This window comes from Rhea pennata, chromosome 8 (assembly GCF_028389875.1).
Source record: "Rhea pennata isolate bPtePen1 chromosome 8, bPtePen1.pri, whole genome shotgun sequence".
Taxonomy (NCBI): Eukaryota; Metazoa; Chordata; class Aves; order Rheiformes; family Rheidae; genus Rhea; species Rhea pennata.
The window spans coordinates 33,416,375-33,443,298 of record NC_084670.1 but is presented as its reverse complement, the minus strand read 5'-3'; the positions used below and the strand labels follow the sequence as shown (position 1 = coordinate 33,443,298).

The 26,924-nt window shown below is 41.5% G+C and overlaps 1 protein-coding gene across 1 annotated transcript in view; it reads right to left on the bottom strand.

The window, feature by feature from the left end:
* Positions 1-26,924, bottom strand: part of HMCN1 (hemicentin 1) — a 185,266-nt gene that overhangs the window by 11,047 nt on the left and 147,295 nt on the right. Inside the window, exons 70-102 of the mRNA XM_062581699.1 lie at positions 25,831-25,912; positions 24,858-24,994; positions 22,121-22,262; positions 21,140-21,284; positions 20,410-20,537; positions 19,644-19,800; positions 19,354-19,475; positions 18,978-19,142; positions 18,656-18,763; positions 18,029-18,166; positions 17,724-17,858; positions 17,184-17,453; positions 16,611-16,801; positions 16,034-16,247; positions 15,420-15,554; positions 14,984-15,174; positions 14,178-14,259; positions 12,988-13,257; positions 12,308-12,478; positions 11,942-12,112; positions 11,105-11,275; positions 9,794-9,964; positions 9,110-9,280; positions 7,843-8,013; positions 7,356-7,505; positions 7,061-7,198; positions 6,606-6,727; positions 4,996-5,233; positions 3,384-3,446; positions 2,102-2,221; positions 1,699-1,833; positions 1,104-1,217; positions 655-780 (exon numbers count right to left, since the gene is read on the bottom strand). Of these exons, the coding sequence (XP_062437683.1) occupies positions 655-780; positions 1,104-1,217; positions 1,699-1,833; positions 2,102-2,221; positions 3,384-3,446; positions 4,996-5,233; positions 6,606-6,727; positions 7,061-7,198; positions 7,356-7,505; positions 7,843-8,013; positions 9,110-9,280; positions 9,794-9,964; positions 11,105-11,275; positions 11,942-12,112; positions 12,308-12,478; positions 12,988-13,257; positions 14,178-14,259; positions 14,984-15,174; positions 15,420-15,554; positions 16,034-16,247; positions 16,611-16,801; positions 17,184-17,453; positions 17,724-17,858; positions 18,029-18,166; positions 18,656-18,763; positions 18,978-19,142; positions 19,354-19,475; positions 19,644-19,800; positions 20,410-20,537; positions 21,140-21,284; positions 22,121-22,262; positions 24,858-24,994; positions 25,831-25,912 (5,044 nt within the window). The remainder of the gene's footprint in view (positions 1-654; positions 781-1,103; positions 1,218-1,698; positions 1,834-2,101; positions 2,222-3,383; positions 3,447-4,995; positions 5,234-6,605; positions 6,728-7,060; positions 7,199-7,355; positions 7,506-7,842; positions 8,014-9,109; positions 9,281-9,793; positions 9,965-11,104; positions 11,276-11,941; positions 12,113-12,307; positions 12,479-12,987; positions 13,258-14,177; positions 14,260-14,983; positions 15,175-15,419; positions 15,555-16,033; positions 16,248-16,610; positions 16,802-17,183; positions 17,454-17,723; positions 17,859-18,028; positions 18,167-18,655; positions 18,764-18,977; positions 19,143-19,353; positions 19,476-19,643; positions 19,801-20,409; positions 20,538-21,139; positions 21,285-22,120; positions 22,263-24,857; positions 24,995-25,830; positions 25,913-26,924) is intronic.

Here is a 26,924-nt window from a genome sequence, read left to right as displayed (position 1 = left end):
GCTTCTGACCATATACATTTCTCATCCGATAGCATGATTAGGCACTACTCTGTAACAGTTGCATAGGATAGATCGTAAGCAAATGCACAGATAAATCTTTCAACTGAATGACATTTACACAAACTTCTTCCATTAATTTTTCTAACTTTTGAATTGAGCTTTCCAGTTCCACCAGCTAATCCCTCCAAAGAGATATAATATATTTTCTCGTCATATCCCATTCTTGTCATACCCCGTTAAAAAAGAAATGAAAATTTGGTAGAATATATGCCAGTCTTGATTCAGAATCTTGATTCAGATCACCTGAGACAAAAACTCTTTAGAAAGTGTTGACACATGAGGCAAAAGACTCCAGTCAATGAAGAATTTCTAGAATTAAGGTGAAAATGCCTTACTGTTTTTTCTTAAGAGCAATGGAAAATCAGAAGTGCTGAAAGGGACCTTTTTTTTCTTCCAATTCCAAAAAAAAGTCAAACAATACGTATGCTCCCATGAATGAAAATAGACAGTGCCTTAAGCTATGCAAATCTTAATGACTACACATGGACTATTACAAAAAAGTTGTTTTTTTTTTTGTTTGGGGGATTTTTTAAAATATTGATCACTGCCCTAATGCTTATGATCATTGTACAATGCATAAAGACTCCTACTCACCAATACATGTTCCATTTTCTGCTTTGGTCATTCCATTTGGACACAGGTCGATGCACTTGTATCCACCACGGGTGTTTTTGCAGAACTGATCAGGTCTGCATACACTCTGCCTGCATTCATTTATGTCTTATTTAAGAAAACAAATCAAAGGAGAGCAAGAATGGAAATGAAATTGTATCCTTATGCTGAAATTCTACTGAGTAGAGTAATCCAGCTGTAATTATACTGTGCAGTTTGAATGCACATCATGCACATCTGCCCAATTCCCTTTTCCTTGAGATTTTAAAACTGCTTTACAGATAAAATTTAAAAATATATATTAAGGATATAATCCATAATAAGAATTTCATTCACAGAGGTTGCAGGTTACAAATTGCATGTAGGAACAAATAAACATTAAAATACTTCCACTACAAAGAGGGAATAAAAATTCCAAATTCATTCCATACCCATGCATTTTCTGCCCTTTAGCTGGTATCCTGCATCACAACCACAGTGGAAACTTCCTACAGTATTGAAGCAATGCTGATGACAGGAGTTGGACTCTTGACATTCGTTAACATCTGTTGAACAATACAAAAACCTTAACTACGGCTGTGAACGACCATATCTTTATTAACGTAACAGTATTTTGGGTTTTTTTCCACATTCCAAGCTCTGCTTTGAGGTCTAGCTCCTGAACTACTGATGTATACTCAGAAACACGTACTTTTGTCACTCCATCGTAAAACAAAATGCACATGGGACACAAAAGCAAGAATTTTAGGTCGTCTCAGGTAAGGTTTTTAATTTATTCCTAAAGATGCAAAAAGCAAGATTTCAGGCCAGTGTTACCCAATAGCCTGTTTAACTCTCCTCCCCTCCTCCTCCCTGCAAAAGGAAAAACACCTCCCCCCCCCACCTTCTTGCTAGGTTAATATGGGAGACCTTAGTTGGATGCATCTCTTAAAAAGTTACTTGTAATGAAGAAAAATTAAAAAGAAAATGTAAAAGAAAGCATTGTTGAAAAGCTAACACCAAAAACGCCCAAAGGCCTTGCCGTACCTTGGCAGCCAAACCCATCCGCCGTTCTCCGAAAGCCGTTCCCACACCTGACCACGCAGCGGTACGAGCCTACGGCGTTCTCGCAGTCCTGGCCAGCACGGCAGCTGTGGCCACCTAACGCGCACTCATCGATGTCTGTAATTAAAAGCAAGCTGTAACCCTCACCGTATCAAAACGGAACACAGATTCAGTGGCATTTAAAATACGATCAAGCATGAATACTTCCTTTTAAATATATTCAGAGATGAAATAGGAAGAATACCACCAACAAATCATGTTCTTATAGTGACAGAATGGCCCAGACCTAACAAAACGGGTACCTAGTGACTTAAGCAAATAGAGATTTTTGTGAATACAGCATTGAGTCATGTATCCGAGCTGTCCACGGCAGTAATTATCTCACCCTGACACGTTCTACCATCTGCAGCTATAGTGAGGCCTTTTGGACAGGAGCAGTAGTAGGTTCCTATGGCGTTATGGCAGACATGGGAACAAGGATTTCGCACAGCACATTCGTCTTCATCTAGAAGAAGGAAATATGTGGAAAGCCAATGAGACTTTACAAGGCTTTACAAGAAACTATATATGAAGAAAAAAACCCACCAAACAAGGAAACCTTTCTAAGAGGTCTGTATCTAGTAGGTATCTGCGGTAAGACTAGAGCAAGCTACTGAACAGTTTCATGGAAACAGGTCAGCGGGGCATTTGCCTCGACACCAGGTTATGAGCACCTCCTGGCCGACCCCTTATTGCCACGGTGGGGAAGCAGTTAGCAAGGAATGAACCTGTCTGCAGAGCGGGAGACAGAAGCATGACAATGTCGTGACTGAAGTTTTGGCTAAAATGATAGCAACCACCACCACCACCCTGAAGTCCTCTGCCTGTTACCTGTAGAAATCTACACTGCTGTAGATTCAAGAGACTAGAATTTGCAAATGGGAGATCTTTTGTGTCTATTTAAAGATCTTACTTTTAAGAGTTGTTTCCAAACCTACACACATACGGCTTTGCTGGAATTTTGCTCAAGTTACATCTGCAGGAGCAGGTCAGTACTGTGCTAATGAATGTTAGATACAATCTTTCCCAGAGAATCTGGAAATCTGAAAAATCTGTGTTACACCACAGCACATGGATTCCAGCATTATATTTAGATTTCCTATATAACCTTGGAAAGATTATTTTAAGTTTTCTGTATTTAAATTTTAGAACTCATGTTGGTTGCAAGTCTTGTTGCAAGTGGAAAGTATTTACAACACTTTTGGATTGCAAATTTTTCTACTTTTTTGGCAGTGCAGTTTAGGGGAGACTGCTAAAATGCTCACAGCCTCCTTTCTACTTCCTTCCCCCGAGCAGGAAAAATCTGTTTCTCAGGGGCAGGTGTCCACGCCGCCCCCGGGCAGGACGCGCGCGCGCTCCCTCGCGTCGCAGGCTCAGCAGACAGCACGGCTGCACTCGCCCACGCCGCGGCGGAGCTGCCGAGGAAGGACGGCCTTGCTGGGCGCCTACAGAAATAAAATATTCATCTGCCTTCAGGCGCACACCTTTTTATCTACTGGAGCTTCCTCCTTCTGAAGTATGTACCGCGTGCTTTAAAGCGCTAAAGAAAGGTAATCCAGATGCTGTGCGTTTGATTACATACACACAAACACACACACACGTATATAGGTAATTTGTCATGTCATTACCTGAACAGTAAGGTCCAGTCGAGTCCAAACCAAACCCAGCGGGACACTGATTGCTACGATCTCCTGTAAAGTAAAGGAACCGTGTGTTACTTGTAGATGAAAATATAATCATATTATTACTTTAAGAAATCCTTTTACCATTCAGAATTGCAGCCTGGATATTTATAAAAGATTCCATACATTTGGACACTAAAATATAAACTTTTCAAATCCAGATTTTTAGGGTCTTTTTCACTTGGGGATTAGATGTTAGAAATACACACTTTTCCCATTTTAATTCTTTCTCTAAACATCAAACAAAGCTTTTCTTTTTTTCCTCTCTGAGTGACTGCAATTTGCATCTGTCCTGCAAAGCTCCTACATAAAGTCTGTATTATTTAAAAAGGAAAGACAGTTTCACTGCAGACGGATGGAAGGAAATAAACCCAAAACAAACTAAGCATAATGTCACAGACTGTGGAAACTCGCTGTAGGAGAGCACAAGCGCATACTTATGAATTGTAATGGGAAACTACCCCACGGTAGGAGACACTGCACAAACACGTGTGTTTTACCCTTGTTGTACCCTGAAAAATGATTCAATAAAAATGAGATTTTGGAAAAGCAACCTATTAACTGTTGCAACAAATACAGCTCAGTTCGATAAAGGCTTGCACAGATCTATCCATAAGCACGGCTTCATCTGTAGACCTTCTTTTATCAGCACAGACGAGTAAAATGGACCAGGTCTTTGGCCTTCAAACTGCATGGGGAGTTCATAGTCTCACAAGTGGGAAAAACATTTCACTTCGTTTAGAACTGTAGCTGGTGAAGACTGAGACAGGCAGTCTAAATATCTCATTTATTTTCCAACCTGAGCTATTTCATTTGAAAAAATCTTACAATAGGAATGATGTTAAGTCCTATTGCATAAAGAAAAGCCTAGATAGCACATAAAAAGGTAACAGAACATTCTCCTGAACTATTATGACTTCTTTGCTATGGAAAACCCTCCTACAAAGCTATTATTTCTTCTATTTTTTTTTTTCAAATCAGACAAGTAAAAGGTTAATAAAAGCCAACAGTTAGTACTGGAGCAACAACAAGCCACAGCACAACAAGTTGTGGCTATGAGTTGGCCGCCTTCGAGTGAAGATCCCTCGGATCTACAGGACGTACAAAAGCACACGTCACACAATCCTGCAGAGCTGTAACTTTCGTAATGTCTGGTCTTAAAAACATCCCATTAAAAAAAATCCCCCAAATCCCTGCTGCAGCACAGCATCGCATTTGCTGTATATGCCGATAATTCTACAGAAGAACAGAGAAATGTTGAAGGTTGACTGCCTGAAGCTACTGCAATGCTATTAGTGGTCTCAACAAAAGCAGACTGTGATCATCAACAGGAATTGCAGGGGCACAGTAAGGGCAAACTGCAACAGCTTTCACGTGTTATTCTATGGGTGTATGAACACGACACAGTGGTCTCAGTATCTGCAATAAAGTTACCCGACTTTCAGAGTGTTTCCTTTTTCAGGGCCACAAGCAGGTTTTGCAAATTGGGTGATGAATACTAGGAAAATAGGATACTATCTTTCCCGTGTTTTATTTTTGGGAAAGACTTGAACATTACCTTTTGCAACGGAAGCATGGATTTTAAAAGCCACAGTTTCTTCTAGAGGGTTGTACTCTGTTGTAATGGAGGAAGCATGGAGCGTTTCCACCAAGAAAGGCATTTTTCCTCTAGTGGGATCATAGGTGATAGTATGGTTCCACGTATAGGGAACGCTAACTCCATCTATAGCGAAGAGACGAGTAGAATGGGCATACAGCTGCCCGGGACCGGTCTGAATATAGTCTTCTGTGTAATCCTGAAAGAGCAAGATTCAGGCATCAGACTCTAAATGCAGTTGTGGTCTTCATATTTTACAGTGTGAAATGTATTCTAAAACCAGATTTTTCTTATTAAGAGCTAAACAAATTGTATTTCACACCATTTTTTTTTAATGCTCTGGTTCCTATTTTATCTCTTGACTCTTAACAGCACCTGCTATATATTTCTCTTCAAAGAAACAGCCCGGCAGTACTGACAATCCTTTCTTTAGGTTCTAGGTCAGATTCTGACCACAGTGTGCTAAATAAACAATGAATAAACTATGCCACCAAAAAAAGGTACAAGTATCAGGGAAGGTACACATCCCAGTGCATCGATACTTCAAGAATCTTAAACGTATTTGCTGTACTTTGGCATTAATAATACAATGTTTGTACTAACCACCAACTAGTTACCACGTTCATACAAACAACGTTAAAGAATGTTTTTTCTTTCACAGTAGTGAAACCAATTATCGAGCACCTGATACTAACGCAAAGCTTTGATACCTCATATTATACTAAGCCAGATGGCTTTCATGGCTTACCAAAATATTTAAGGCTTACACTGCACCAATAAGATAGAAAACCAGTTATTTTGGAACTTCATCATTCGCCTAGGAGTACAGGGTCAGTGCCAGAAACCAGCTCCCTATAAGCAGCAGAGAGTATCTCCGAAAACACTCAAACACTCTCTCTGATCATTCCTGAGAACGGGCCTACAGAAATCTTCATTCTTTGAAAAAGCAAGTTCTGTAAAATAACGCAGACGAATCGTTTAACTGAACCGTTTGTCCGAACAGACGTCTCCACCAGGCAGAGTTTTGGCGGCGTGGCTGGAAAAGGCGCGCATCGTTCACGGGGCCAGAACAACGCGCCTCCGAACAACGCGTAAAACCCCCTGCGACGTAACCTGCTCCAGACTACGTTAAGCCCCCGTCTTTCACACCGTATCAGCATGCAGCAATGCTTCTCTGCTCTCTGGCAGAGGCTGGACTACAAATAATTGTAGCTGGAAACAAATCATCAGTAATGGTCAAAAACTTTTGCAAGGTGCTACGGCACAAAGAGCTGGTGTCCTCAGAAAAGTCAAGAAAAACCAAACTAGTTTTAAGGTGCAGCTTCGTAACTCCATGGAAGGCAACACTTGACAGGCCTGCCTCTGATAACTAGCCCACGAAACACTTAACTTTCGAAATCTCGAGTGCCTAAATAACTACATTCCCAATGACATCTCTCAGCGCCTTAAGCCAGACGCAACATAAAAGCACATGTAGCAGAACAGCTTCCAGGATTTGTGCCTACTGCATCATTACAGATCAGAAGTCTGCAATAAGGCAAGAAGAGCGGCGGCTCCAGAAGCAGCTTTACCTTCGTGTTAATATCAGCTAACGACTGGAGCTGCAGCACATGGCCACTCACGACAACGTCCAGCAGCAAGGCTCCATCTGAATCCAAGCCTCGGGCAACATGAGTCATTCGCAGAATCTCTCCTATGAATTTTAAGAGCACATTGATTTATAAAACATCCTGACTAGAGGCTTGTGTTGACCATCCAACATCTGAATTGGATTTGTTAACCAGTTATTTTATGCTAATATTTTTATAGGGCATGCCATGCCTATAACATAAACATTACATATTTCTAATTAAAGCTAGCCTCTGAAAGGTGTATTTTAAGCTTCAGAAAATCATAATTATTCTGAGAAATACTGGCATAAGCTCAAGACTCAAAATTCAGCAATGGTTACGTGGTGTTTTTTAATAAATGCACTGTATCAAGCTTATCAGACACTAAGAGAGACGGGGTATCACAGGAAACTAACCAGTTGCAAACTCCACTTGAGTTTCTCTTTTGAAGACAGCGTCCGTGAGAGTAAATCCATTCACTGCTTCTCCAATTTCTTTTGCAGTTGCCCAATAAACTGGGCTCAGAATGGAAACAAGCTTTCGCATCGCTGCACCTGAAATGTGACACGACCTTTGACTTTTTTTTCTTTTCCCCTCTAAGTGTGTGACCCACGTTTCTTCAGTGCAACTCAGTTAACTCAGTGCAACGAAGTGGTGAAAACTGACCCTGCCCAAAAGTCAGCCTGGCTCAAGGAAAGAAAAGTAACCTACCAAGGCTCCGAGGGACGTTTCTAATCTCTGCTTGTATTATTCTAGCTTCAGAGTCAGGGCTGTCTGTTACTGTGGCATTCAGGAAAGCAACTCCAAATTCAATATCGTTAATATTTCCAATGACGCTTCCTTTGGCACGTGGGGGCCCACCTGTGCAGGGAAGGAGGGAGGAGGCGAAAAAAAATGCTCCTATGTAAAAAGCACTGCCCTCGCAGATTTGGGGGGAGAGAAAATTCAGAAACGGTGCCCAGCATCTTAAGAAAACAGAGTTCTGTGGGTACTTCTGCATGTATCCCACTAACTACAAGAATTACACAACCTGCAAAAAACCAGGATCTCGCATGTTTTGAGTTACATGCCTAAAAACCCAGGAACCACACCATGCACCGCAGAAGCACGCCCCTGGGGAGCACCAGTCAGATGAGCAGCGCAGCAGGCTTTCACCACGTTCTCATCCTCGTTGCGTGCGGGCTACAAATTCACTTACCAGGACACACTTGGGTATTACACCTGGATATCTGGGAAGAGTCGCCAGGACAAGCACGTCCACGATGCGATGGTGCTGGATTGCTGCACAGGCGGACCCGGGTCTGCTCTCCTCCTCCACAGGAGGCAGAGCATTGGCTCCATGTTTGCCACTGCCCCCAGTTTCCATCCACTGAAGAAAGAAAAAGTGAAGAAAGCAGCCTGAATTTTTTGATTTCTTCAGCGTCATTCCTTCGTTTCCAATGTGATGGCGGGGGGTTAGCGAGAGCCGGGCTGAACTCTCCCCTGCGCCACGCTGCAGAGGTGCTCCTCCATGGCTGCCCGGGAGCGGGTGAGCGCCAGCCTCCGCGGGGCCGGGGGACAGCGCGGTGCCACGGCGCTGCCGGCGGGTGCCTGCCCGTGAGAGCGTTGGGCCCATGTCAAACCCGCTGCTGCGCGCGTGCAGACCCACCACGTGGCAGTTGACGGCGAAGAGCTGCCTCCACTCAGCATCTCCCGTCATCCTTTTTATGCTCTCACTAAACAGAGACCGCCTCTTGTTCCGAGAAAAACAAACCCCTCTCAAACGCACGGCCGTGCGTACGCGACCTCCTGGGGGGCCCCCTCCCCAGCGCGCGGCTCAGCGGGAAGGGCTGCCGGCCCTCCCCACGCTGCCGCCACCGCTTCTGCTGCGGGAGGAAGGGCGCGCAGCGGGGAGCCTGCGCCCCCGGAGCGCCCGCGGCTGCCCGGCCCCGCCAAGGCGCCCGCGGAGCGGGGATGGGAACCTTCCGGGACCAGAGGGCGTCCAGGCAGTCCTCAGCGTCGGGGTCTAGCTGTTGCTCTGCCGCCGCCTAAGCGTTGCGAACACGCTCACAGATCGCTAAACTGCTTTGATCCTGGTTTGACTTCAACCATGTGAGCCGAGCGCTTTTTCCCTGGGACCTATTCTGCTCCTGGAATACGCTCTAAGAGTTCACTGGAACCCTCACAAAGTGTCCTTACTGTCAAAAGTAAGCAGAATAACAAGGTGTAGGAAAGATTTGCATGTGCTATTTCCTGGTTTGGTTTATTCTACCTTATTCCAGTAAAATCAAACACATGGAAAGGGAAATCATGGTAAGGTGACAGTCACTAAAAGAGTGGATTTTCAGGCTGTCTGAAATTGGAAATAATCACAGCAGTGTTTCATATTTCTCTTCCGTAATACGACAAGCTCACGTCCCTAACGTACACCCCGAAGCGCTCCAGCGCACCCCGCACGTAACTCTTGCGCTAGGCTGAGCACTCACCAGGGCATGCTTCCGGGCTGCACCTCCGCGCCTGCGAGTCAGCCCCCGCGCACGCCCTGCCACCGCTCGCGGGGTGCGGGCTGTCACAGCTCCGGTGCCGCCTCGTCTGACCGCCGTTGCACGTCCGGCTACAAGTTCCCCAACTACTCCACGGGCCCCAGCTGCCATGGACTGCAAAAACAAGTCAGGTTTATGTGTCTTCCTCTTAGTGACAGAGGCTCCAAACAGATAGTCAAGCTAGGAAAATATTCCCGTTGGACAGGAACTTTTCATTGTAATTGTTTTTTCTGAAGTAATCTCATAGCAAATCAGACAGAAAAGCAAAAATCAGAGAGAAACATCCAAGAAAGCTATCGTGTCCAGCACGCGCTGCTTCTTGGAGTACACTAACCAGCTCCAGAACGTTGTAGTTCGTTAACCGACTAATAGAGGAAAGCAGGAGGCTTGTGTTATAAACCAAATGACTCGCTAGATTATATGGTGAGACACAAAGAGATCAGACAGGTCAGCTGTGACCTTACAGAGGTGCACGGCCTCCGCCAGTCCGGCAGCAGCTTCTGCACCAGCTGCTACTGGTTTGTCCGCCCAGCGGTTGATGCTAAGAACATCACAGTCGTGCTGACTGATGAAGAGATGCTTTGACCCTTGTCAGGTATTAGTACCACTCACACCCAATGCACTTACTAGGACAAGAATCACTGTTGCAAAAATCAATTTGTATGTCATTTCCTTCGCATTTGTGGCCCCCAAACTGTGGAGCTGGGTCTGAGCAGTGGCGCGTTCTCTGCCTGCTGCCTCCTCCGCAGGACACGGTGCAGGTGCTCCAGCTGGTCCATGTGGCCCACTTCCCGTCCACTGGTTAGAAAGGCATGAATCAGTGCTACATCAGGCCAAAACCTACTGTGGGATGTTTTTGCCTCCTTATTTTTTGGACGTCTCAAATACACAGGGAGTGGAAGCTGGAGAACAGCATGGCCTGTCGTTTAAATAACCTGTGAGCCTAACCAGAATCATGGCCAGGGATCACTGAGCTCTTGTGTTCACTCACTCTCACATTTTTATTTATCTATAAGCAAGTGAAACCATATACAAACAAGCCCCCAAAATTACCCCACTGGGGAGATACCCAGTACCAGTGTCATCTGAAAAACCCCAGTCCTTACCCACGCATCCTCCTTCGGTGGCAGCTCTTCTGTCTGAAGAGCTAACCATTACCACCACCTTCTTCCCCCTTCCTTCCCGAGCGTGTTTACTGCTCCCTTTGATTCACTGGCTCAGCTGCTTGTGCTCTCCCAAGTCACGGTGACCGGAACCGTTACGCGTGAGCACTTGCACCAGGAGCCGAGGAAAGGCTGATGAGCAGCAGTCAGGTTGGGAGCAGCACCCTCCCTCAGCCTGCAGGACCTCTAGCCAGATACACGGGCCATCAAGCCCGCAGCTGCTCTGCTTCTACAATTTCAGTTTCTATCGGTTGGCAGATACAGCAAGGATCCGGCTTAGGGTCCGTCAAGTTAAAACCTACACGGTTTGAATGATGCCAGAAGGATCTAGTCTGAACTGCTGCATTTTCCACTCCATGAAATTTCCCTTAAGTTGCCCCTGCACCAAGGCAAATACAGAGGTCTTATTTCAGAAACACGACCTTTCCTGTTCCATAACGATGTACTCACTGAAACGTGGAAGGAAAGGATAAACAAGTAACAAAAAGTAGGAAAACTAAAGAAGAAATGCTTAAGATATCTGTAATTTAACTGTCATGGATTTACAACGCTGCTTTTGCACAGTGGCAGGCGAAAGGAAGGGACACAAGGGTAGCAGAAGAAATCCCACTGGTTACGTATAGACAGATGTTAAAAATAGTATACCAGAGCAACCAAAAGGTTTGGCTGGAATTTTCTCAGGGATTGCAGATTTACAACTTACAGCTTTAGACAGAACATAAGCAGACTTTGGAAAGCAAAAGGCAAGTTTGCCGCCGTTCTCTCTGCCTCTTACCTGGGCAGCGCCTCTTGTCGCAAACCTGCACCTGTGCATCAGACCCCTCGCAACGGGATCCGCCGTTTGACGGGGGAGGGTTATTGCAGAGCCTCAGCCGGGTTTGAGAACCCTTCCCACACGTCTCGCTGCAAGGACCCCACGGCAGCCAGGAACTCCACTCCCCATCGACTGCAAAGGCAGCAGAGCTATAAAACTGTCGGAACTATACAGCTGCTTTAACTTGTCATTACAGCAGCTCCACAGCCTACGGCAACCTCAAACAAAGCCAAGGAGAAACGGAAAATGGGCAAAGTACAAACTGTATAGAAGGAAACGTGCCACTGGTGAAGGGCTGTGTATAAAATATATCCTGCCAAACACAGAAAGCAGTACCAAGGCAGGAAGAAAATCTTAACATACAGCTAGTGAGGAGAAATTCATTACTGCAAGTTTAAAGGACAGAGAGGAAAAAAATACTGATAATGTCTTAAGCTATTAATTATCATGTTTTGCACTACTTGTTTTTAATTTTTTCATTTTAATTGGCTTTGAAGAATAGAGAAGTGAGTTTTACTCTGTGAGCACATGGTAATAAATGCTTTGAGAAACAGTGAAATACAGAATTAACATTTTCACTGGGGAAAAAGAAGGATTTACTATTGTGACTCCTGTTTCCAGGAGCTTAAGCCACTCAATAAATTATAGGCAATTTTAATACGGAAAAAAAAAGGAAACGTTAAAGTCCTATAATCTAGTAATTTGAAAAAAGCTGAGAGTATATAGGCTTAGAGGAAAAAGAAGAAATCTGTATAAAAAGCAGTTTATGCAGCTGATTCTAAACTAGTCTTCTGTTACCTGGGCAAGGCCTAATATTACACATGACTGAGTCCACCGCACTGCCGTCGCATGGTTTCCCTCCGTGCTGAGCTGATGGGTTACTGCAGGTCCTGGTTCTGGTCCTGTTACCTTGTCCACAGCTCTTAGAACACTCTTCCCAAAGACCCCACTCCGACCAGCTGCCATCCACTAAGTAATACAAAAGCCCACAGTTTTAATTAAAATAACGTTTTAAAAATATTTACCAAAGTTTGCTCCTTCCTCAAAAGTCAAGATAAATTCCACACCATTAATCGATCTGTCATGCAGATCTGTGGTCACAAGTCCATTACTAGGGCACTCGACTTAAGGCAAACGAACAACATTAACTCATTAAAGAAGCACCTGGACAAGGCTTGTTGTGGCAGCTGCGTACATCTGTATCAGGCCCCTCACAACGCCTCCCTCCATTTGCCGGGAGAGGGTTGTTACACTGACGGATCCGCTCCTGGACACCCTGACCACAGGTCACACTGCAAGGTCGCCAGTCAAACCAGTCGGAGAATCCACCATGCACTGCAACGGGAAGAAAGCGATGCTTTCTTTGTAGCATGTACTTACGGTTTCAACACGCTCAGACTGATACACCAAAGTGAAAACTACACTTCATAAGCCATACCTGGAAATCCAACTCACTTCAATTCTTTATTACTACAGAAATACATTACTACAGTTCACAGACTACTTCAGCTTCTCTGAAACAGTTATTGCCTGTGCTCCTAAATGCTTTTCTTTAGATTGGAGGTACAATTAAAGTTATGATCTATATTCTGAGGATTCTCATTATTCTTTTTCTCTCTCATTCCTTCACATTCTTCTGTCTCATACAGCTTGATGAGCATAACAGTGTTACAGAAGGAACACAACTACATGAAGCAGAACCCCAGTGACATCTCAGACTACATTAACATATGTTAACAATGTGCGTATGGAAAGAGTAAGACAACATCTTGCTCATATTTGTTCTGAATTAATGCTGGAACCTACCAGCTTGACAGTCACTATCCTACATACTGTGCACTTACCCTGGACAGTCAGCGGTGCTCTAACAAGAACAGATCCCATTAGGTTCCTCGCTACGCACTCATACTCAGACGTATCTTCTTTCCGTGCTGCAACAATACGCAAGGAGCCATTAGACAGGGCAGTCACTCTCTCACTGTTCACGACTGGATGACCTTGGCGGGACCATTCGATGGTCGGAGGAGGTTCTCCATTTGCCTGGCAGTTCAGCATTGCTGTGGCACCAGCTTCAATAACAGTCTCTACAGGTTCAATAGTAATGACTGGAGGACCTGGGAAGAAAAAAAAAGGAAGGGGGGTGTTTCAGGCCCACCAGACTCGTCAAGAACTTGCTACAGCAGTAGATTGGTAACTATTTTCACTGTAATGAATATTAAATAAAGGTCTGGTCTGAAGGAAGGCAAAAAATCTTAGTCATTAATTTGGAGTAAAATATCATTGTTGGTCAGTGGAATACGGGTTCAAGATTTTCCGAGACCAAATACTCCACTCTCACAAGGCAGGATATGTGCAAGCTGAAATGACAGTGATGGGCTATTTTTAATGTGAAAGAAACCTGAGGACCAAAGGTAGGATTGAGGCCTGACTGTTTCAGCACAGAGTCTTCCCACGGTGCTGAAATGTGTTGCTTTTCATAAAACCTGTATGAAGATGCTATTATCATCTTCTGGGACAACTGAGACAAAAGTAACAAATTTCATACTGCTTGAGGCTACAACAGAAAAGGATGTATAGAAATTCCACCACCAATGAAATAGAGATTCTAAAATATTATTATTATTGAAAAAAACGCAATATTGTCAGTGAAGACTGAGATCCATCTCACCTAACTTTATTAATTTAAAAGTTAAGAGTCTAGTTTAATCCGGTTGCACAGACTTGCTCTCTAGTCAACTGAGAGCAACAAGCCCTTTCGGAAGGTGATTCACCCCATTCTAAGCCAACTTCTAAGACGAATGGTCTGAATCACCTCTACCTGCTTCTCTTCTTTGACCTTAATCGCTAGCTGACACTAGACCCTTAACTATTAACGACAAAGTCAGATGAGATGAATCTTACCTAACGTGCAGTGTGGTGCCCAACCTCCACTGACTGTCTTCCCCCAAAACTTCAATGGGAGCTGCACACACATATCCAAATGTAGATTATCGCTCCAATCTAGTGGCATTAAACTTAGCATTTTGAGCCTTACTCTGAAGTGTTAGCGTCACACTGCGCTCCACCACGCCAGCATCATTGGTAGCCACGCACTTGTAGTCACCAGCATCTTCATTCTAAGGAAAAACAAGCAAGTAGCATGGAATTTGTCAATACATATGTCAAGAGGGTCGTGCTTTTCAGTACGTCTCATATAAGTGAATTTTCCGTACTACAACATGTCATGCTCTGGATCTTAAGAGGCACATTGGTAGATTCTGAAGTATCTCAACTTTTTGCTTCTATTAATATTAAGCTGATATTGTGAATTACTTCTGCTGCTGTTATTCCATTTTTTATTTCTCTCAACTTAATTCTGAGGATCAAAAAAATCTATTTAAATAAACTTGAGCAAGCTACTGTTTTTAATCTCATTTCACAACACAGGGCTGAGATTTCGGGGTAGGAAGAAGGAAGGGGGTAAGGTCCTATCACTCATATTAAGAATCTGGATGCCAGAAGGTTTCTACTTGGAGAATCCATTTGCTTTTTAACCAACCTGACTGGGTAGAACATAGGCTCTTTTAAGGTCAAAGACAAAATTCTCATTTTGTTGGCCATGACCAGGATTTCACACACCAAGATGAGTATGTAAATTCAGTCTTTCTGATAACTAAAAGGAATCACAGTCCTCTCTGTTTCTTGTCACAATAATTTGAGCAAAGCATTGTAGTCTGACTTAAAACAGCATTTGTTAAAAAGCAAGAGTGGATTAAATATTCAGCCTTACTCTTTTGAAACCATGACGTGGAATTTATTAAGTGCAGTGCACAAATTCTTTGTACCATATAAGTGACTCACTACAGTGCCGTAGATAGCAAGCGAACCATTGTTAAGCTGCCGGATCCTGCTGCTGATCTGAACACCAGTTCCTTTTCTGCTCCACTGGATGGTTGGAGGTGGATCTCCTCTGACTTCACAGTTCAACATAGCATTGCCACCCAGGGGCTCAATTCGGCTAGAATGGTAATCCCCTTTGAAGACTGGAGGCTCTGAAAACACAAGGGATGGAAGCAAAGAGCAGAGCCAAAGCAAAAGGCCTGTAATGAAACTGCTGGTAGGGATCAATCACCTCTGATTTTAAGACTTTCTGAAGTATGAAATTCAGCCTGTTTCTTTTCTTTTCTTTTTTTTTTTCTCCTCCATTTAGCTATAGACATGGTATCAAATACAACAAAAACAGAGGGCTTCAGGAAACTCACTGATTGTTCTCACAGCTGCTGTTATTTATACATACCTTTGACATACACAAATCCAATAGCTTTGATTGAGCCAACTGTGTTTTCTGCCATGCATACATAGGTACCAGAATCATCTTTAGACACTCTTTCGATAACAAGTTCACTGCGTCCATTTATATCGTCATATTGTGCTAAAGGGAGAAAAAAACGTTACAGGACTGCTTCAAGGGTTTTAAATGTATACTTCTCAATGACTGACATTTCATAAGATTGTTTAAATTACAGCGCTGTTCTGTAACATGGCTCAGTGGCATTACGCATTTCATTTCTGAGATGCTGCTCAGGTTTCATTCATACTTGAGTTTGGTTGCTGGATGCTCAGTAAGTATCATCAGATATTAAAGGCTTTTAATGTGTTACTCTGCTGCTTACAAAAAGGATAGTTTCTTAACTATCTTCTTTACAGTTACAGTGTCTCTAGTTATAGTATCTCTAATAATTTAATTTCGTGATTGCATAATGCTGAAAATACACCTTTTCCTGACACAATCACTGCCTAGCAAGTTCATCATCTCTCAGATTATTTCTCCCTTACCCTCAAACTAAAGGCCGCGTTGTGTGGGGAAAACAGTCTAGAGCAGAATGACCAATAAGATCCAGTGTTACCCACCTGGAACGATGTTATTGTTAAAAGTCCATGTTATTTTGGGTACGGGTATCCCAGTTGCTTTGCAAGTTAATCTGAGTTGTTCTCCTTTAGTTAAAGCTATATCTCCAGGCAGTTCAGTAAAAGCCGGGAGTACATGAACCATCAGGGTGACAGTGTGCGTGTCTTCTCCAGCAGCGTTGTTAGCAATACAAGTATAGTGGCCAGAATCTTCAGGCTGAAAGAAAAAAATTGGAGGAAGTTTCAACAGCAAAAGGCTCTTACATAACATCACCACCTGTAATGACAGGAGAATCTCAAAAGGTTTGAAACCAGCACTTGATAGAAATGTTTATCTGACCTCTTGATTTCTCTCAATTTGAAAGATGACCTACAATTTTTTTTTGCCCTTCTGGAGAAAATAACAATTTTTATCAGATATTTTAGTCCTCAGTGGAAAATGATACGTATATAAACATGTATATAAAACAAAATAAAATAAAAAGACTAATCCAGCAATTGATGAAAACACAGAGGAATAAGGTTTTTTTCTTATTACTTCCAAACCTGTTTAGTCATAGTTTAAATACAGGCAACTTACAGCAACATTGTCCAAAATGAGGTCTCCATCTGGCACAGACCTGTATTTGCCTGCTGTATCTGTTAACAGCATATTGTCCTTCTTCCAGTTTATTGTTGGCGTTGGAATCCCATCAGCCACACAAGACAGAACAGCCTGGGAATCCTCTGTGACAGTGTACTGCGCCTCTGTACTGCGGATCCTGGGTGGAACTGTGAAAAGGTTAAAAATGGAATAAATATCACCTCATCTATCAGCCAAGCACTAATGTAAAAATGTACTATGCTGAAATAAAAAAGACATTGCTTGAATCTTCTGTATTGTTTCTTGTATCCAGCAGTGACCAGCATTAAGTGTGCTAGAGAAAGGTGCGCAAGACACATAATGATGTGGAAACTGTATTAAAAAGATCTGTAAACCCAAGCAATTGGTTGGCATTATGAACCACATGCTCCTAAATCCCTTTATTAGTAGCACTCCCTAAGCAGCAGAATTTTCCTGAACTTCTCCCTTAAATCCTAGCTCCTAACTCTCTGTAACTTCATGGGCCTGATAAAGGCCCAATGTACATCGTTTCTTTACAGTTCCACTTACTGTGCACGACGAGCTCCATGCTAGAACTGCTTGTCCCTGCCAGGTTTGCTGCTACGCACGTGTAACGGCCAGTGTCACCTGGCTGTATGAATGCAATCTGCAGAGCACCAGTGCTAAGAATTCTTCTTCTGATGGACTCTGTTATTTGCTGTCCATCTTTATGCCAGCTGATCTCTGGCCCAGGGTAGCCTTCAGCCTCACACGGCAAAGTGACAGAATTATCAACAGGAACAACATACTCCTGCAGATGGGACCTGATAACGGGAGGAACTGAAAAAGAATTAAGAAAACTTAGAAGAGAATTATATGTTCACTTTTTAGTGACAATAATCCTAAAAGCATGCTTAACTCCTGAAGTAGACAGACTATTAAAGCAACTAAACTTCCTGGGCTCTGTTCAGTGTGATGTCAGCTGGGAAAGCACTAGGTCAAGTTGTGTCGCACAAAACTGGTTTTTGTCCAGCTGAAAGTGTGCTTAAATTCTTTATTTGTCAGTTTTTACAAAGCATTCCTTCAACAAGCATTCAAGTGATGACTTACCTTGAACTTTCAGCTTAATCTTCCCCAGAGCTGTGCCAGCTGGATTTTGAGCAACACACATGTAAGTGCCAGCATCTTCAACAGTTGATCTTGCAATCTGCAAACCGCCACTGGGAAGAACCATATAACTGTCGCCTAAAACAAGCATCAGCAAAGTAGAAAACTTGATAAATATAAACATAAATAAATGTAAGTAGGTATACACACATGGTTCCTTATATTTAACTTTAATATTCAGAGAAGAGAACTTTTTTTTTTTTGTGATACAGCAAAGTAGACTGGAATTACAGGCTTTAAAAGGATACCTGTTGTGATTACATTGATGCCCTCCTTTTGCCATGTTATTATGGGTCGTGGTGTACCCGTTGCTTCACATGGTAATAGAATGGGATTGTTCACAATGACATCCAGTATCCCTGGCTGAGTTTGAATAGCTGGTGGTTCTGTGGAACAAAAGCAAAAGCAAAATGCAACCACTTTAGAATAATTTTCATGGCTAGAAAATAAGAGAAGATACTAAAATTGCATAACCTGAGAGTCTGAGAAGGCTGAACTTGCAGGAGCTGGCATCTGCTGTCCTTACGAAGAGCTCCGTAGGATTGCTCTCACATTAAACAAATATGCTCAATGAGAGTATGGGCACAGAATATGGCTGTCCATACTTCATGCAGTTTGCCATTGCAGATGCATTCTAACTTAACAAAAAGTAAGAAAAAGCTTAAGAAAAAAATAGAACAGCATTTACTGGATGGCTCTATCCAAGACATCAGAGTTGCAATATGCAGAGTAGTGACCGAGTTGGTGAATAATCAGTGCACTTGAGCAAGCTACTAGTTGTGACGGTCTGGTCTGGCCTCACGGTTACTCTATGCACATATTAAAAGGGCAACGCTTACCGACAGGCTGTGTTTTCCGTTCGGCTTTCATCTTACCGTGAACATGAAGGGTAATATGCCTGTGCGCTGCACCGGCTGCATTCCGGGCTACACAAGTGTACCGTCCCGCATGGTCTAACTGAGCAGCAGGTATTTCAACAGCACCTACCATAGAGAGAGAGTTCACTATAACATATAGTAGTGTCCTGTTTTCAAAGAAAAACTCTCTTATGTACATCTTAAAAGGTTGATATACTTATCCTAAAAATATGAGAGAGCTGGTTGTTCGGGGGATTGTATTTAGTTTTTAAATTCTAGATAGGCACAATGATCTCCTTTCACCGATTTTCTGTGGCTAAGCCCCAACCACACACAGTACCTGAAGAGAGAATTCTGAAGCCATCTCCTCTGGGAAGCAACTTTATGCCATTTTTTGTCCAATGAACTGAGGGTACAGGAACCCCTGAAGCCGTGCAGGAAATTATTACTGGAGACAGTTTTGTTACCAAGAGATCTGTGGCTTCATCTGCTATGGATGGGGGCACTAAAGAAAGATCAGAGTTAGGGTTATTTGACAATTTTCAAATAACATTTTACAAATTCTTAGAAATAACTTAATATCTGACTCAGGAAAAGCAGAGACTTAAGGGTACTGGTATTATTAAAGAACCATGAAAAAAAAAATCTCATCTCAACATTGAAATACCCCAAAGAAATTCTGGGGTATATGTGTGTAATAGCAATATCCCCTCTACCTTGAACAGTGAGCTCAACCGCTCTTCGATCTTCTCCTGCGTCATTTGATACAGAGCACTCATAAACAGCAGTGTCATCCACAGTGGGAGAAATGATTACTAAAGAACCTGAAGATAGAAGTCTAAACAAAGAAAAGAGAAGAAAGTAGAGCCATTAAAACACTTCTCAGGTAATCAAAGTACTGAATTTGTTGCCATACAAGATTAGACTAAATATGGCTGGATTTTTAAAGTGCCAAAATTAATCCTTGAAAACTGGAAACCCACAATGAGAAGAAAACACCTCTCACCTGTACGTATTCTGGTTCTGGTCAACATGAAGCGGATGCCCATTTTTTGTCCAGCTAATTGCTGGTCTGGGAATTCCAGTGCTTTCGCAAGGCAAAGTGGTCTGCATGTTTACTGTAACTGTAATATTGCTATGTCCAGGAGCAATGGCTGGAGGAACTAAAGGGCAAACAAAGCCAAATTATTCAGATTGACTATGAACACACAAACACCTCATATCTATCCACACCACACCTCATCTCCATAAACACACAGCTAATTGCTTGAAAACGTTCACTTGACTTTTATAAAATAAAGAGTAACTTGACATTAACAAGCTTAGTAAGCAGGTAGCACAGAACGTGCCAGTTCTACTTCCAGTTGTCACACACACACAACAGATAACAAGGAATATGTATTTTTTTATCGCAAACCTGTGGACTGTATTCCTAAGACTGTAAATTTCTCTCTCTTTTTTTTTAAATTAAAGAGCAACGAAAAGAGGGCTAATTAAAACTGAATTTGACCAATGTGACCAACTGGAATCAGCTAGAATTTAAGCATGAAACTGAATGTAACTGATTGCCTGCCCTATAAAGAGTGGTCTTGATAAGACTCTAGTCAGTCTGGAGAGCTTTGTCAACTTGACAGAACTCCTTTCTGTAGTACAGGCTCCTCATTTAATAAGATCAGTTTCCACTATACTGCTCAAATGGGAAAAATTATAAAACTGAATTATACTTGAGACTTATTTGAACATGAAGAATTATCTAAATGCAAAATATTTACCAATGACCTGCAGATCAGTTCGTTTGCGTTCAGTGCCAGCTGTGTTGGTTGCCATACACATGTATCTTCCGGTGTCAGTCACATGCGCTGAGTGGATGTGCAGAGATCCATCCTCTAGTAGTGAATATCTGAAACAAAGCCATGGATTTTTGCCCCCTGCCCAATAAAGAGAACCACAGACAACTGTGAAAGCATGGAGGAAACAGATGACTCAGGATACACAGAATAACCTGAACATGTGGCATCTTAATTTGGCCACAGTTTTCCCATTTGGTTGTATTACACTTATTGTGACTCTTTTCCTTTTTCCACAGGGTGAACACTCAAGTGGCTTTGGATCTACATGAAATTGCTCGGTTCCGTCTGAAAGCTCCATCCATTTCAAAAAAATGCAAAGTTCCTTCACTCTTGAAATCTTTCGCTGTTGAAAATCCTCAATATCAGAGGACAAATCATAACATTTAGGTTGTCAAAGGAGTTGTATTGGTTTCTTAATAATAAAAGGGAAAAGCCTCTGGCGCTGCTACTCTTTTGCAGAATAATTTCTTCAAATTAGTTTCTGTCACAGTATGTTCCACATTTGGGTCCATTTGAGAGTACAGTACAAACATTAGTTCTAATCTGTGAAAACAAAACTAATCTGCAAATCTGAGTTGTTTGACCAAACTTTAATTAATACCTTATTTAAAAAAAATACTGAAGACTATTTATTCGGACTATTAAACAATACCTGGTGTTGTTTCCAGAAAAGATAGCTCCATCCTTCCTCCACGTAACTCTTGGGGTTGGTACTCCTTCTGCAATACACTCCAGAACAGCAGAAGTATTTATACGCACAACAATTGTTTGAGGACTGCTTCGGATTGTAGGAGCAACTGTAAAGGTAAAATCCCAGATGATGCATCAAAAAAACTTTATGCTGCACTGACTGAAACTAGTCACACAAACAGGCACAAGAACAGGTATGGGGACAACTGCAACAATACTGGTATCACACAAACAAGTTTCTTACCCTTTTGTGCAGCAAAATTGCCACGATGCAGTAGGGAATGAAAAACAAATTTTGTTTAAGATTACTGTAAAGACTATCTACTATCTTCTGCAAACGCTATCATACAGCTAAAACAGCAGAAGTTTGGCATATTTAGTTTAGCAAAACAAGGACTGCAGTCAATACTGTTGTTCTCCAACTAAATTAAGAAGGAAGAAGAATTTTTTAAGCATAAGGACAGTCACGGGGGAGAAGGGGCAGGCTAGTACATATGCCTGGGTTGTGAAAAGCATAGAAATAGGAAGAAAATTTCTCATTGTCACCATAATGTCATAATAGAACAGTTTCTCATCAGAAGAGAAAGGAGAAAATAAATAGGTTTGAAATGAAATTTAGGAAGTACAAAAATGCCTGTGATATTCAGGCCCTATGTTCCTACTCTCAGTACAGAGACCAAGCCATAGTTTTCAAGTAACTTGCAAAACCGGCAGCCAAGCCAGAGACGAACCCAAATCTCTCAAGATGCCAGTCAAATGCTTTAAGAATTTGTCTAGATGGTGGCACACACGAGGAAGTACACCTGGTCCCACAGTTTAAACAGACTAAGTGGCCCGCACTTGGCTACGAAGAGACCAGTAAATACTTCTTTCTTGCCATTTTGACTCCAGTCAAAATACCATGCCAAGATTAACATACTCAAGAAGGGATCCGTGATTTTACCGTGTACTGTGAGCATGAACTCTCTGGTCATCTTTCCTGCAATATTACTTGCCACACAGGTGTAGCTTGCTGTATCACTGAGGTCAGCATTATTGATTTGCAAGTATCGCCCACTGGATAGGATTCGAACTCGGGGAGTTCCCTGCGGAGACAGACAGTTTGACAGATTTAGTTTCACCCTCGTTCCCCAGGCAAAGACAGAGCCTTCTTTTGTTGCAGAGTAACGAGACTCAGAATAGAATACCAGAGAGAAATAGGGGGCTGAATTCACTGCTGGCTTAACTTTGTTTACACATCAGTGAAGATAAAAGGATGAACAACACTTAATCACCTATCTCTGAAAATTTCAGTGGAGTTTTAGAAAATTTATTGCTTATTTGTTCCACCTTGAAATTTCTGCTGGGGCTTCTGCCTGAGTAAGAAGCTTTTTTGATTACATAGCCAAAGGGTTTTAGTGTTTTTTATAGAATAGGGCAACTAACAGCACATTATGGATTTACTTTTTTCTAAATCCAGGCACCCTACAGACAGAACAAATACAAGCTCCTCTACACAGTTATTCAAACATCACAGTCTTGACTGTATGATTTAAATGCAGGGATGTTTTGAATTAAAATAAGATTTCAATCTGAAATTCTAACTTCCTCCGATCCTCTATCATCACCCAGACACCTCAATTATTTGAAGGCAAGGAGAATCATATTCCACGGTGCATCTCTTTCCATGCCCGAAGAGTGCTCCTTTCCAACTGCTTTATATTAGTAAGTCACTACCTTGCTTTGAGGTTTAAAAAGCAATCACATGTTCAGTAGGACACCAATGTTTTCCTGACATCTGTAGTATGTATTTATATAACCTAAGCTGAAGAACAGAAACAGTGGTAGGGGATCAAATAAACCTAAGTCTGCTGCTTAAAGTTCACATGACAAATTAGGAGGCCTGTGTCTGGATGAAATTTCTAACTCAAATTTAGTGTCAGAGGAGAGCTAACTCTAGATATAAAACTTCCCTACTTTGTTATAAATCTAAAGGCAGTAGATTTACCACACTGCCCAACAACATGTCTCAGACCTCACATGCTGAGATGAATTCCTGAAGCAACAGGAGAACTCATATAACAAAAGTTAATTCACCAGTGCTCAGCTAAATATCTGTGACCATCATTGTGTTTTCTATCGCTTCTTTCTTTTCTTGCAAATAACTCCTAAAAGTGGTTTCTTCTTTTCAGGCTTTATTTTAGTTAAGAGTGTTTAGAAAAAGTAAAAATCTCAAGTATAGTTAAAATGCAAGCATTTCAAGGAAGACTCAGCCCAAAAATAGGCTTCCAAGCCTTGTTCAAACTTGTTTTTTATAAAGAATCATTATCCAAGACCTAAAAATTGAAATGAAATTCCAAGACCTAAAAATTGAAATGAAATGATACTCAAGTCTCTCACTATGAACGAAGAGCATTCAATGAAAGAGTGTTTCTCCTAGTTGTTTCTATCCACCTTTTCTACTTCAACCAAGGTAACAGCCCTAGCAGCACCTTGTCTCATTAAGACAATCTCTCTCAATACTCTTGCTTTTTCCACTAACACTTCATGCTTCTGAAGTTACAAAGAAGACAGAGTCTAAAGGACAGGATGTCAGAAGTAAAGCAAAGAAGCAGGACCTTTCGCAAAAGACTTCAGACAGTAGAACACTGGAAATTTCATAAGCAGCTGTTATTTTAGCATACCTTTCTACTTATTAATAAGCACTAATGAGAAGTAAAACTGGAACCAGTCTCAAGACAGAGCACATTTCTGATATGACTGCTCTGTACCCTTGCTAACAAGATGCTTGTCAGTATTATTAGGACTAATAAGTTGAAATTACCTGAACCAAAACAGTCCGATTACAGAAATATCTTCCAAAGAAGTATCTGAGATGTTTGTATAAAACAAGTATCTGCACTTACTATAAACAAATCACAGTTAAATTTTGGATGAAGACTACTGGATCGACTATAGTAACAGGTGAGGCAATTCCTAAACCGAATCTGTTTCCTCTTTATTCACAAATACAGATCAAAATGGGGGAAAACTATTAATTGGATAAATTCAATTAATAACTGAACTTAAAATGATCAATTGGAAAACACCTGGTTACTGACTGAAAGATATGAGTGATCCTAAGGAGAGGATGAGCAATAAAAGCAGCTTCCTGTGGAGACTATCCTCATCTTGTCGGTTACCTCTTAGCTGGCAAGGATTCGATGCCTTACATGACACTACCTGGGAGTCTCAGTGAAAAGATAACATTTGATACAAAACTGTGGCAGTTAGCAATCTGCTTATTTGTTTTCAATGTAAAGAATTTAAATTCCTTTCTAAACGCTACTAAAATATGAGGATGCGTAATATACCCAAAGGAAACAAAGTGCAGACTTTTCTCAGCTACCTTTCCTGGGAAGCCATTCAGGAGTATACCGAAGGCTTCTAGGATTGTTCAGAGGATCCAGAAGGAGCAAGGGATCCCCCTAAAGGAAAAAAGAACAAGTAACAGCAGGATGGCCACTTCACATGCCTGCTAGCTTCAGGTACTCATTTCAGACTACCTCTGTTTGTACTGGGGCTACTCAGCTTCTCTTGAAAGCAAGGGACCATACCTTCACTGCACTGAAGGGGCAAGCGAGCAGAGAAAGAAACCTCAAGCACTATACGTAAAAAACAAAGGCAGCAACAGCCTAGTACAAGTAACATAGCTGCTATACCTCTAGAAGTTCTCCATCTTTAAGCCATGAGACTGTTGGAGGTGGCACAGCGTCTGACTTGCATTCCAGTATAACTTGTCTGTTCTGCAACACAGTGAGGTCCTGAGGACCACTGGTACCAGCAATGTTAGGAGGAACTGTTGCAAAAATTAAGAAATACAAAAAACACCACACATATGAGCTACCATCAAAATCACTCTGAAAAATTCCATTTTATTTCACAAGATGCAAAAAACATGCAAAGCTACAGTGCCTATTAAATAGTTTTATCTTTCAATACCTATGTTAAGTAGGTTATCTACAAAGGTCATCTTTGTTTAACTGATGAATCTGTTTTTTAAATCGCATCAGAAACTATTTGGAGTAGAGGTAGCAGAAGTTCCCTCATCTCTTCATCAAGAAACCTGGGAACTATAATTTTCAAGAATTTTGATGCTTATCGTAGAACTGCAGAAGTCCTGTCCATACTTCCTTTTCTGTCATTTCATTGCATGTATTCATTTCTGAATACAGTTCCCATCTTTTTCTTCTGAATAACTAAGATTATAGATATCAGCATACTCAATTCTTTTTCAGTAACAACAACAAACTTGGTCCAACTGAAAAATGATGAAGTATGCTTGTATCTATAATATAGCTATTCAAATTGTAACACTTGAAATTATAACAGAACTGTAACACTTGAAATTATAACAGAACTGTAACAATTGAAATTATAACAGAAAGCAGTTACACCAGTTGAAACTTTCCCTTTTAACTGACAATTAAAAGGGTAACCAAAGGTAAGGTTTAAGATAAGGGTAACTATAGGTAACTAAAATTAGTTACCCACACACAGAAGTTACTATCACTTTCTCAAAGCACAATTATTTCATATTTAATAATATGTAACTGGTTAAATGAGAAAACTGATACACATCTCATTTTTTTTTACAGTATCAAGGAATAATATTTTTTCCTAAATTAAGCTTACCATGCACTCTCACTAAATATTCCTTGTCATCATCTCCTGCTGGGCTAGATGCCAAACACGTGTATCTTCCTGTGTCCTCCACCTAGAAACATCCAAGCAGCTTCAGGAGAAATTTCAGGATATGGGAACAATCCAGAAAAACAGTGAAACACAAACTTTGGCAGCAATTAAAAGCAAAGACAATGAACAAGGAATGCCTAAAAATAAACAACAAAATCCCAAAAATTTGTCTGTTTTACCAGGGCAGGATCATAGAGAGGTGGCTTGAAAGTGCAGGACCCAAAAAGAATCTCCTTGAAAAACGTGCCTGCAAGAAGAATCTCTTCTCTTTGTGCTGCTTTTTGCAATTGGTTATCAACGAATATAGAACTGACTATGGGTACCAGCCTACGCAAGGGTCAGTTATGGGTACAAAGGAAAGTTTTTTTCTGCATGCATGCTCCTTAATATCTCTGTTATATTTACAACTCTTCACTGTAAATTCAAGGAGTGTGCGCTTACAGTCAGACTGCTCATCCCAAGCACCGTCTCCCACCTGTGTTTGGTCAACTTCACTGGCTGATTGTAGGTGACAGACCTTTAGATTCTTAGCGCAGTTTTATAAAGGCTATTTTTTCTAGCACTCTCTTATAGCTTAAATTGATCTAACACTTTTTGCATTATTTTTAATAATTTTTCTCCCTAATTTGCACACAGATGAAAACAAAATACACACAGTTTTTCTCTGAGATCTATGGCCTATACATGTGAGACGTGAAAAAAAAATAGGAAAATCTGAGGTAATGGAAAGACAAAAAAGGCTGAGGAAGAAATACAAAATATGAAGGAAGATAAGCAGGAGACTGAAACATGAGTCAAAAAGGCAGGAAATGAGCAATATTCATATTGAATAAATAAAGAAATAAAACCAAAAGGGTTTACAAGCACAGCAATCAGTGCTAAGGACAATGCGTCAAGAAGCCCCAGCAAAATAAAAATAAATAAATAAATAAACAAACAAATAAATAATCATAGTAGTCTGAAATGTACTTGAGCTAATGGACAGAAGAGGTAGAATTACTTGGTCACTACTTAACCTATGGTAGCACTGTTTG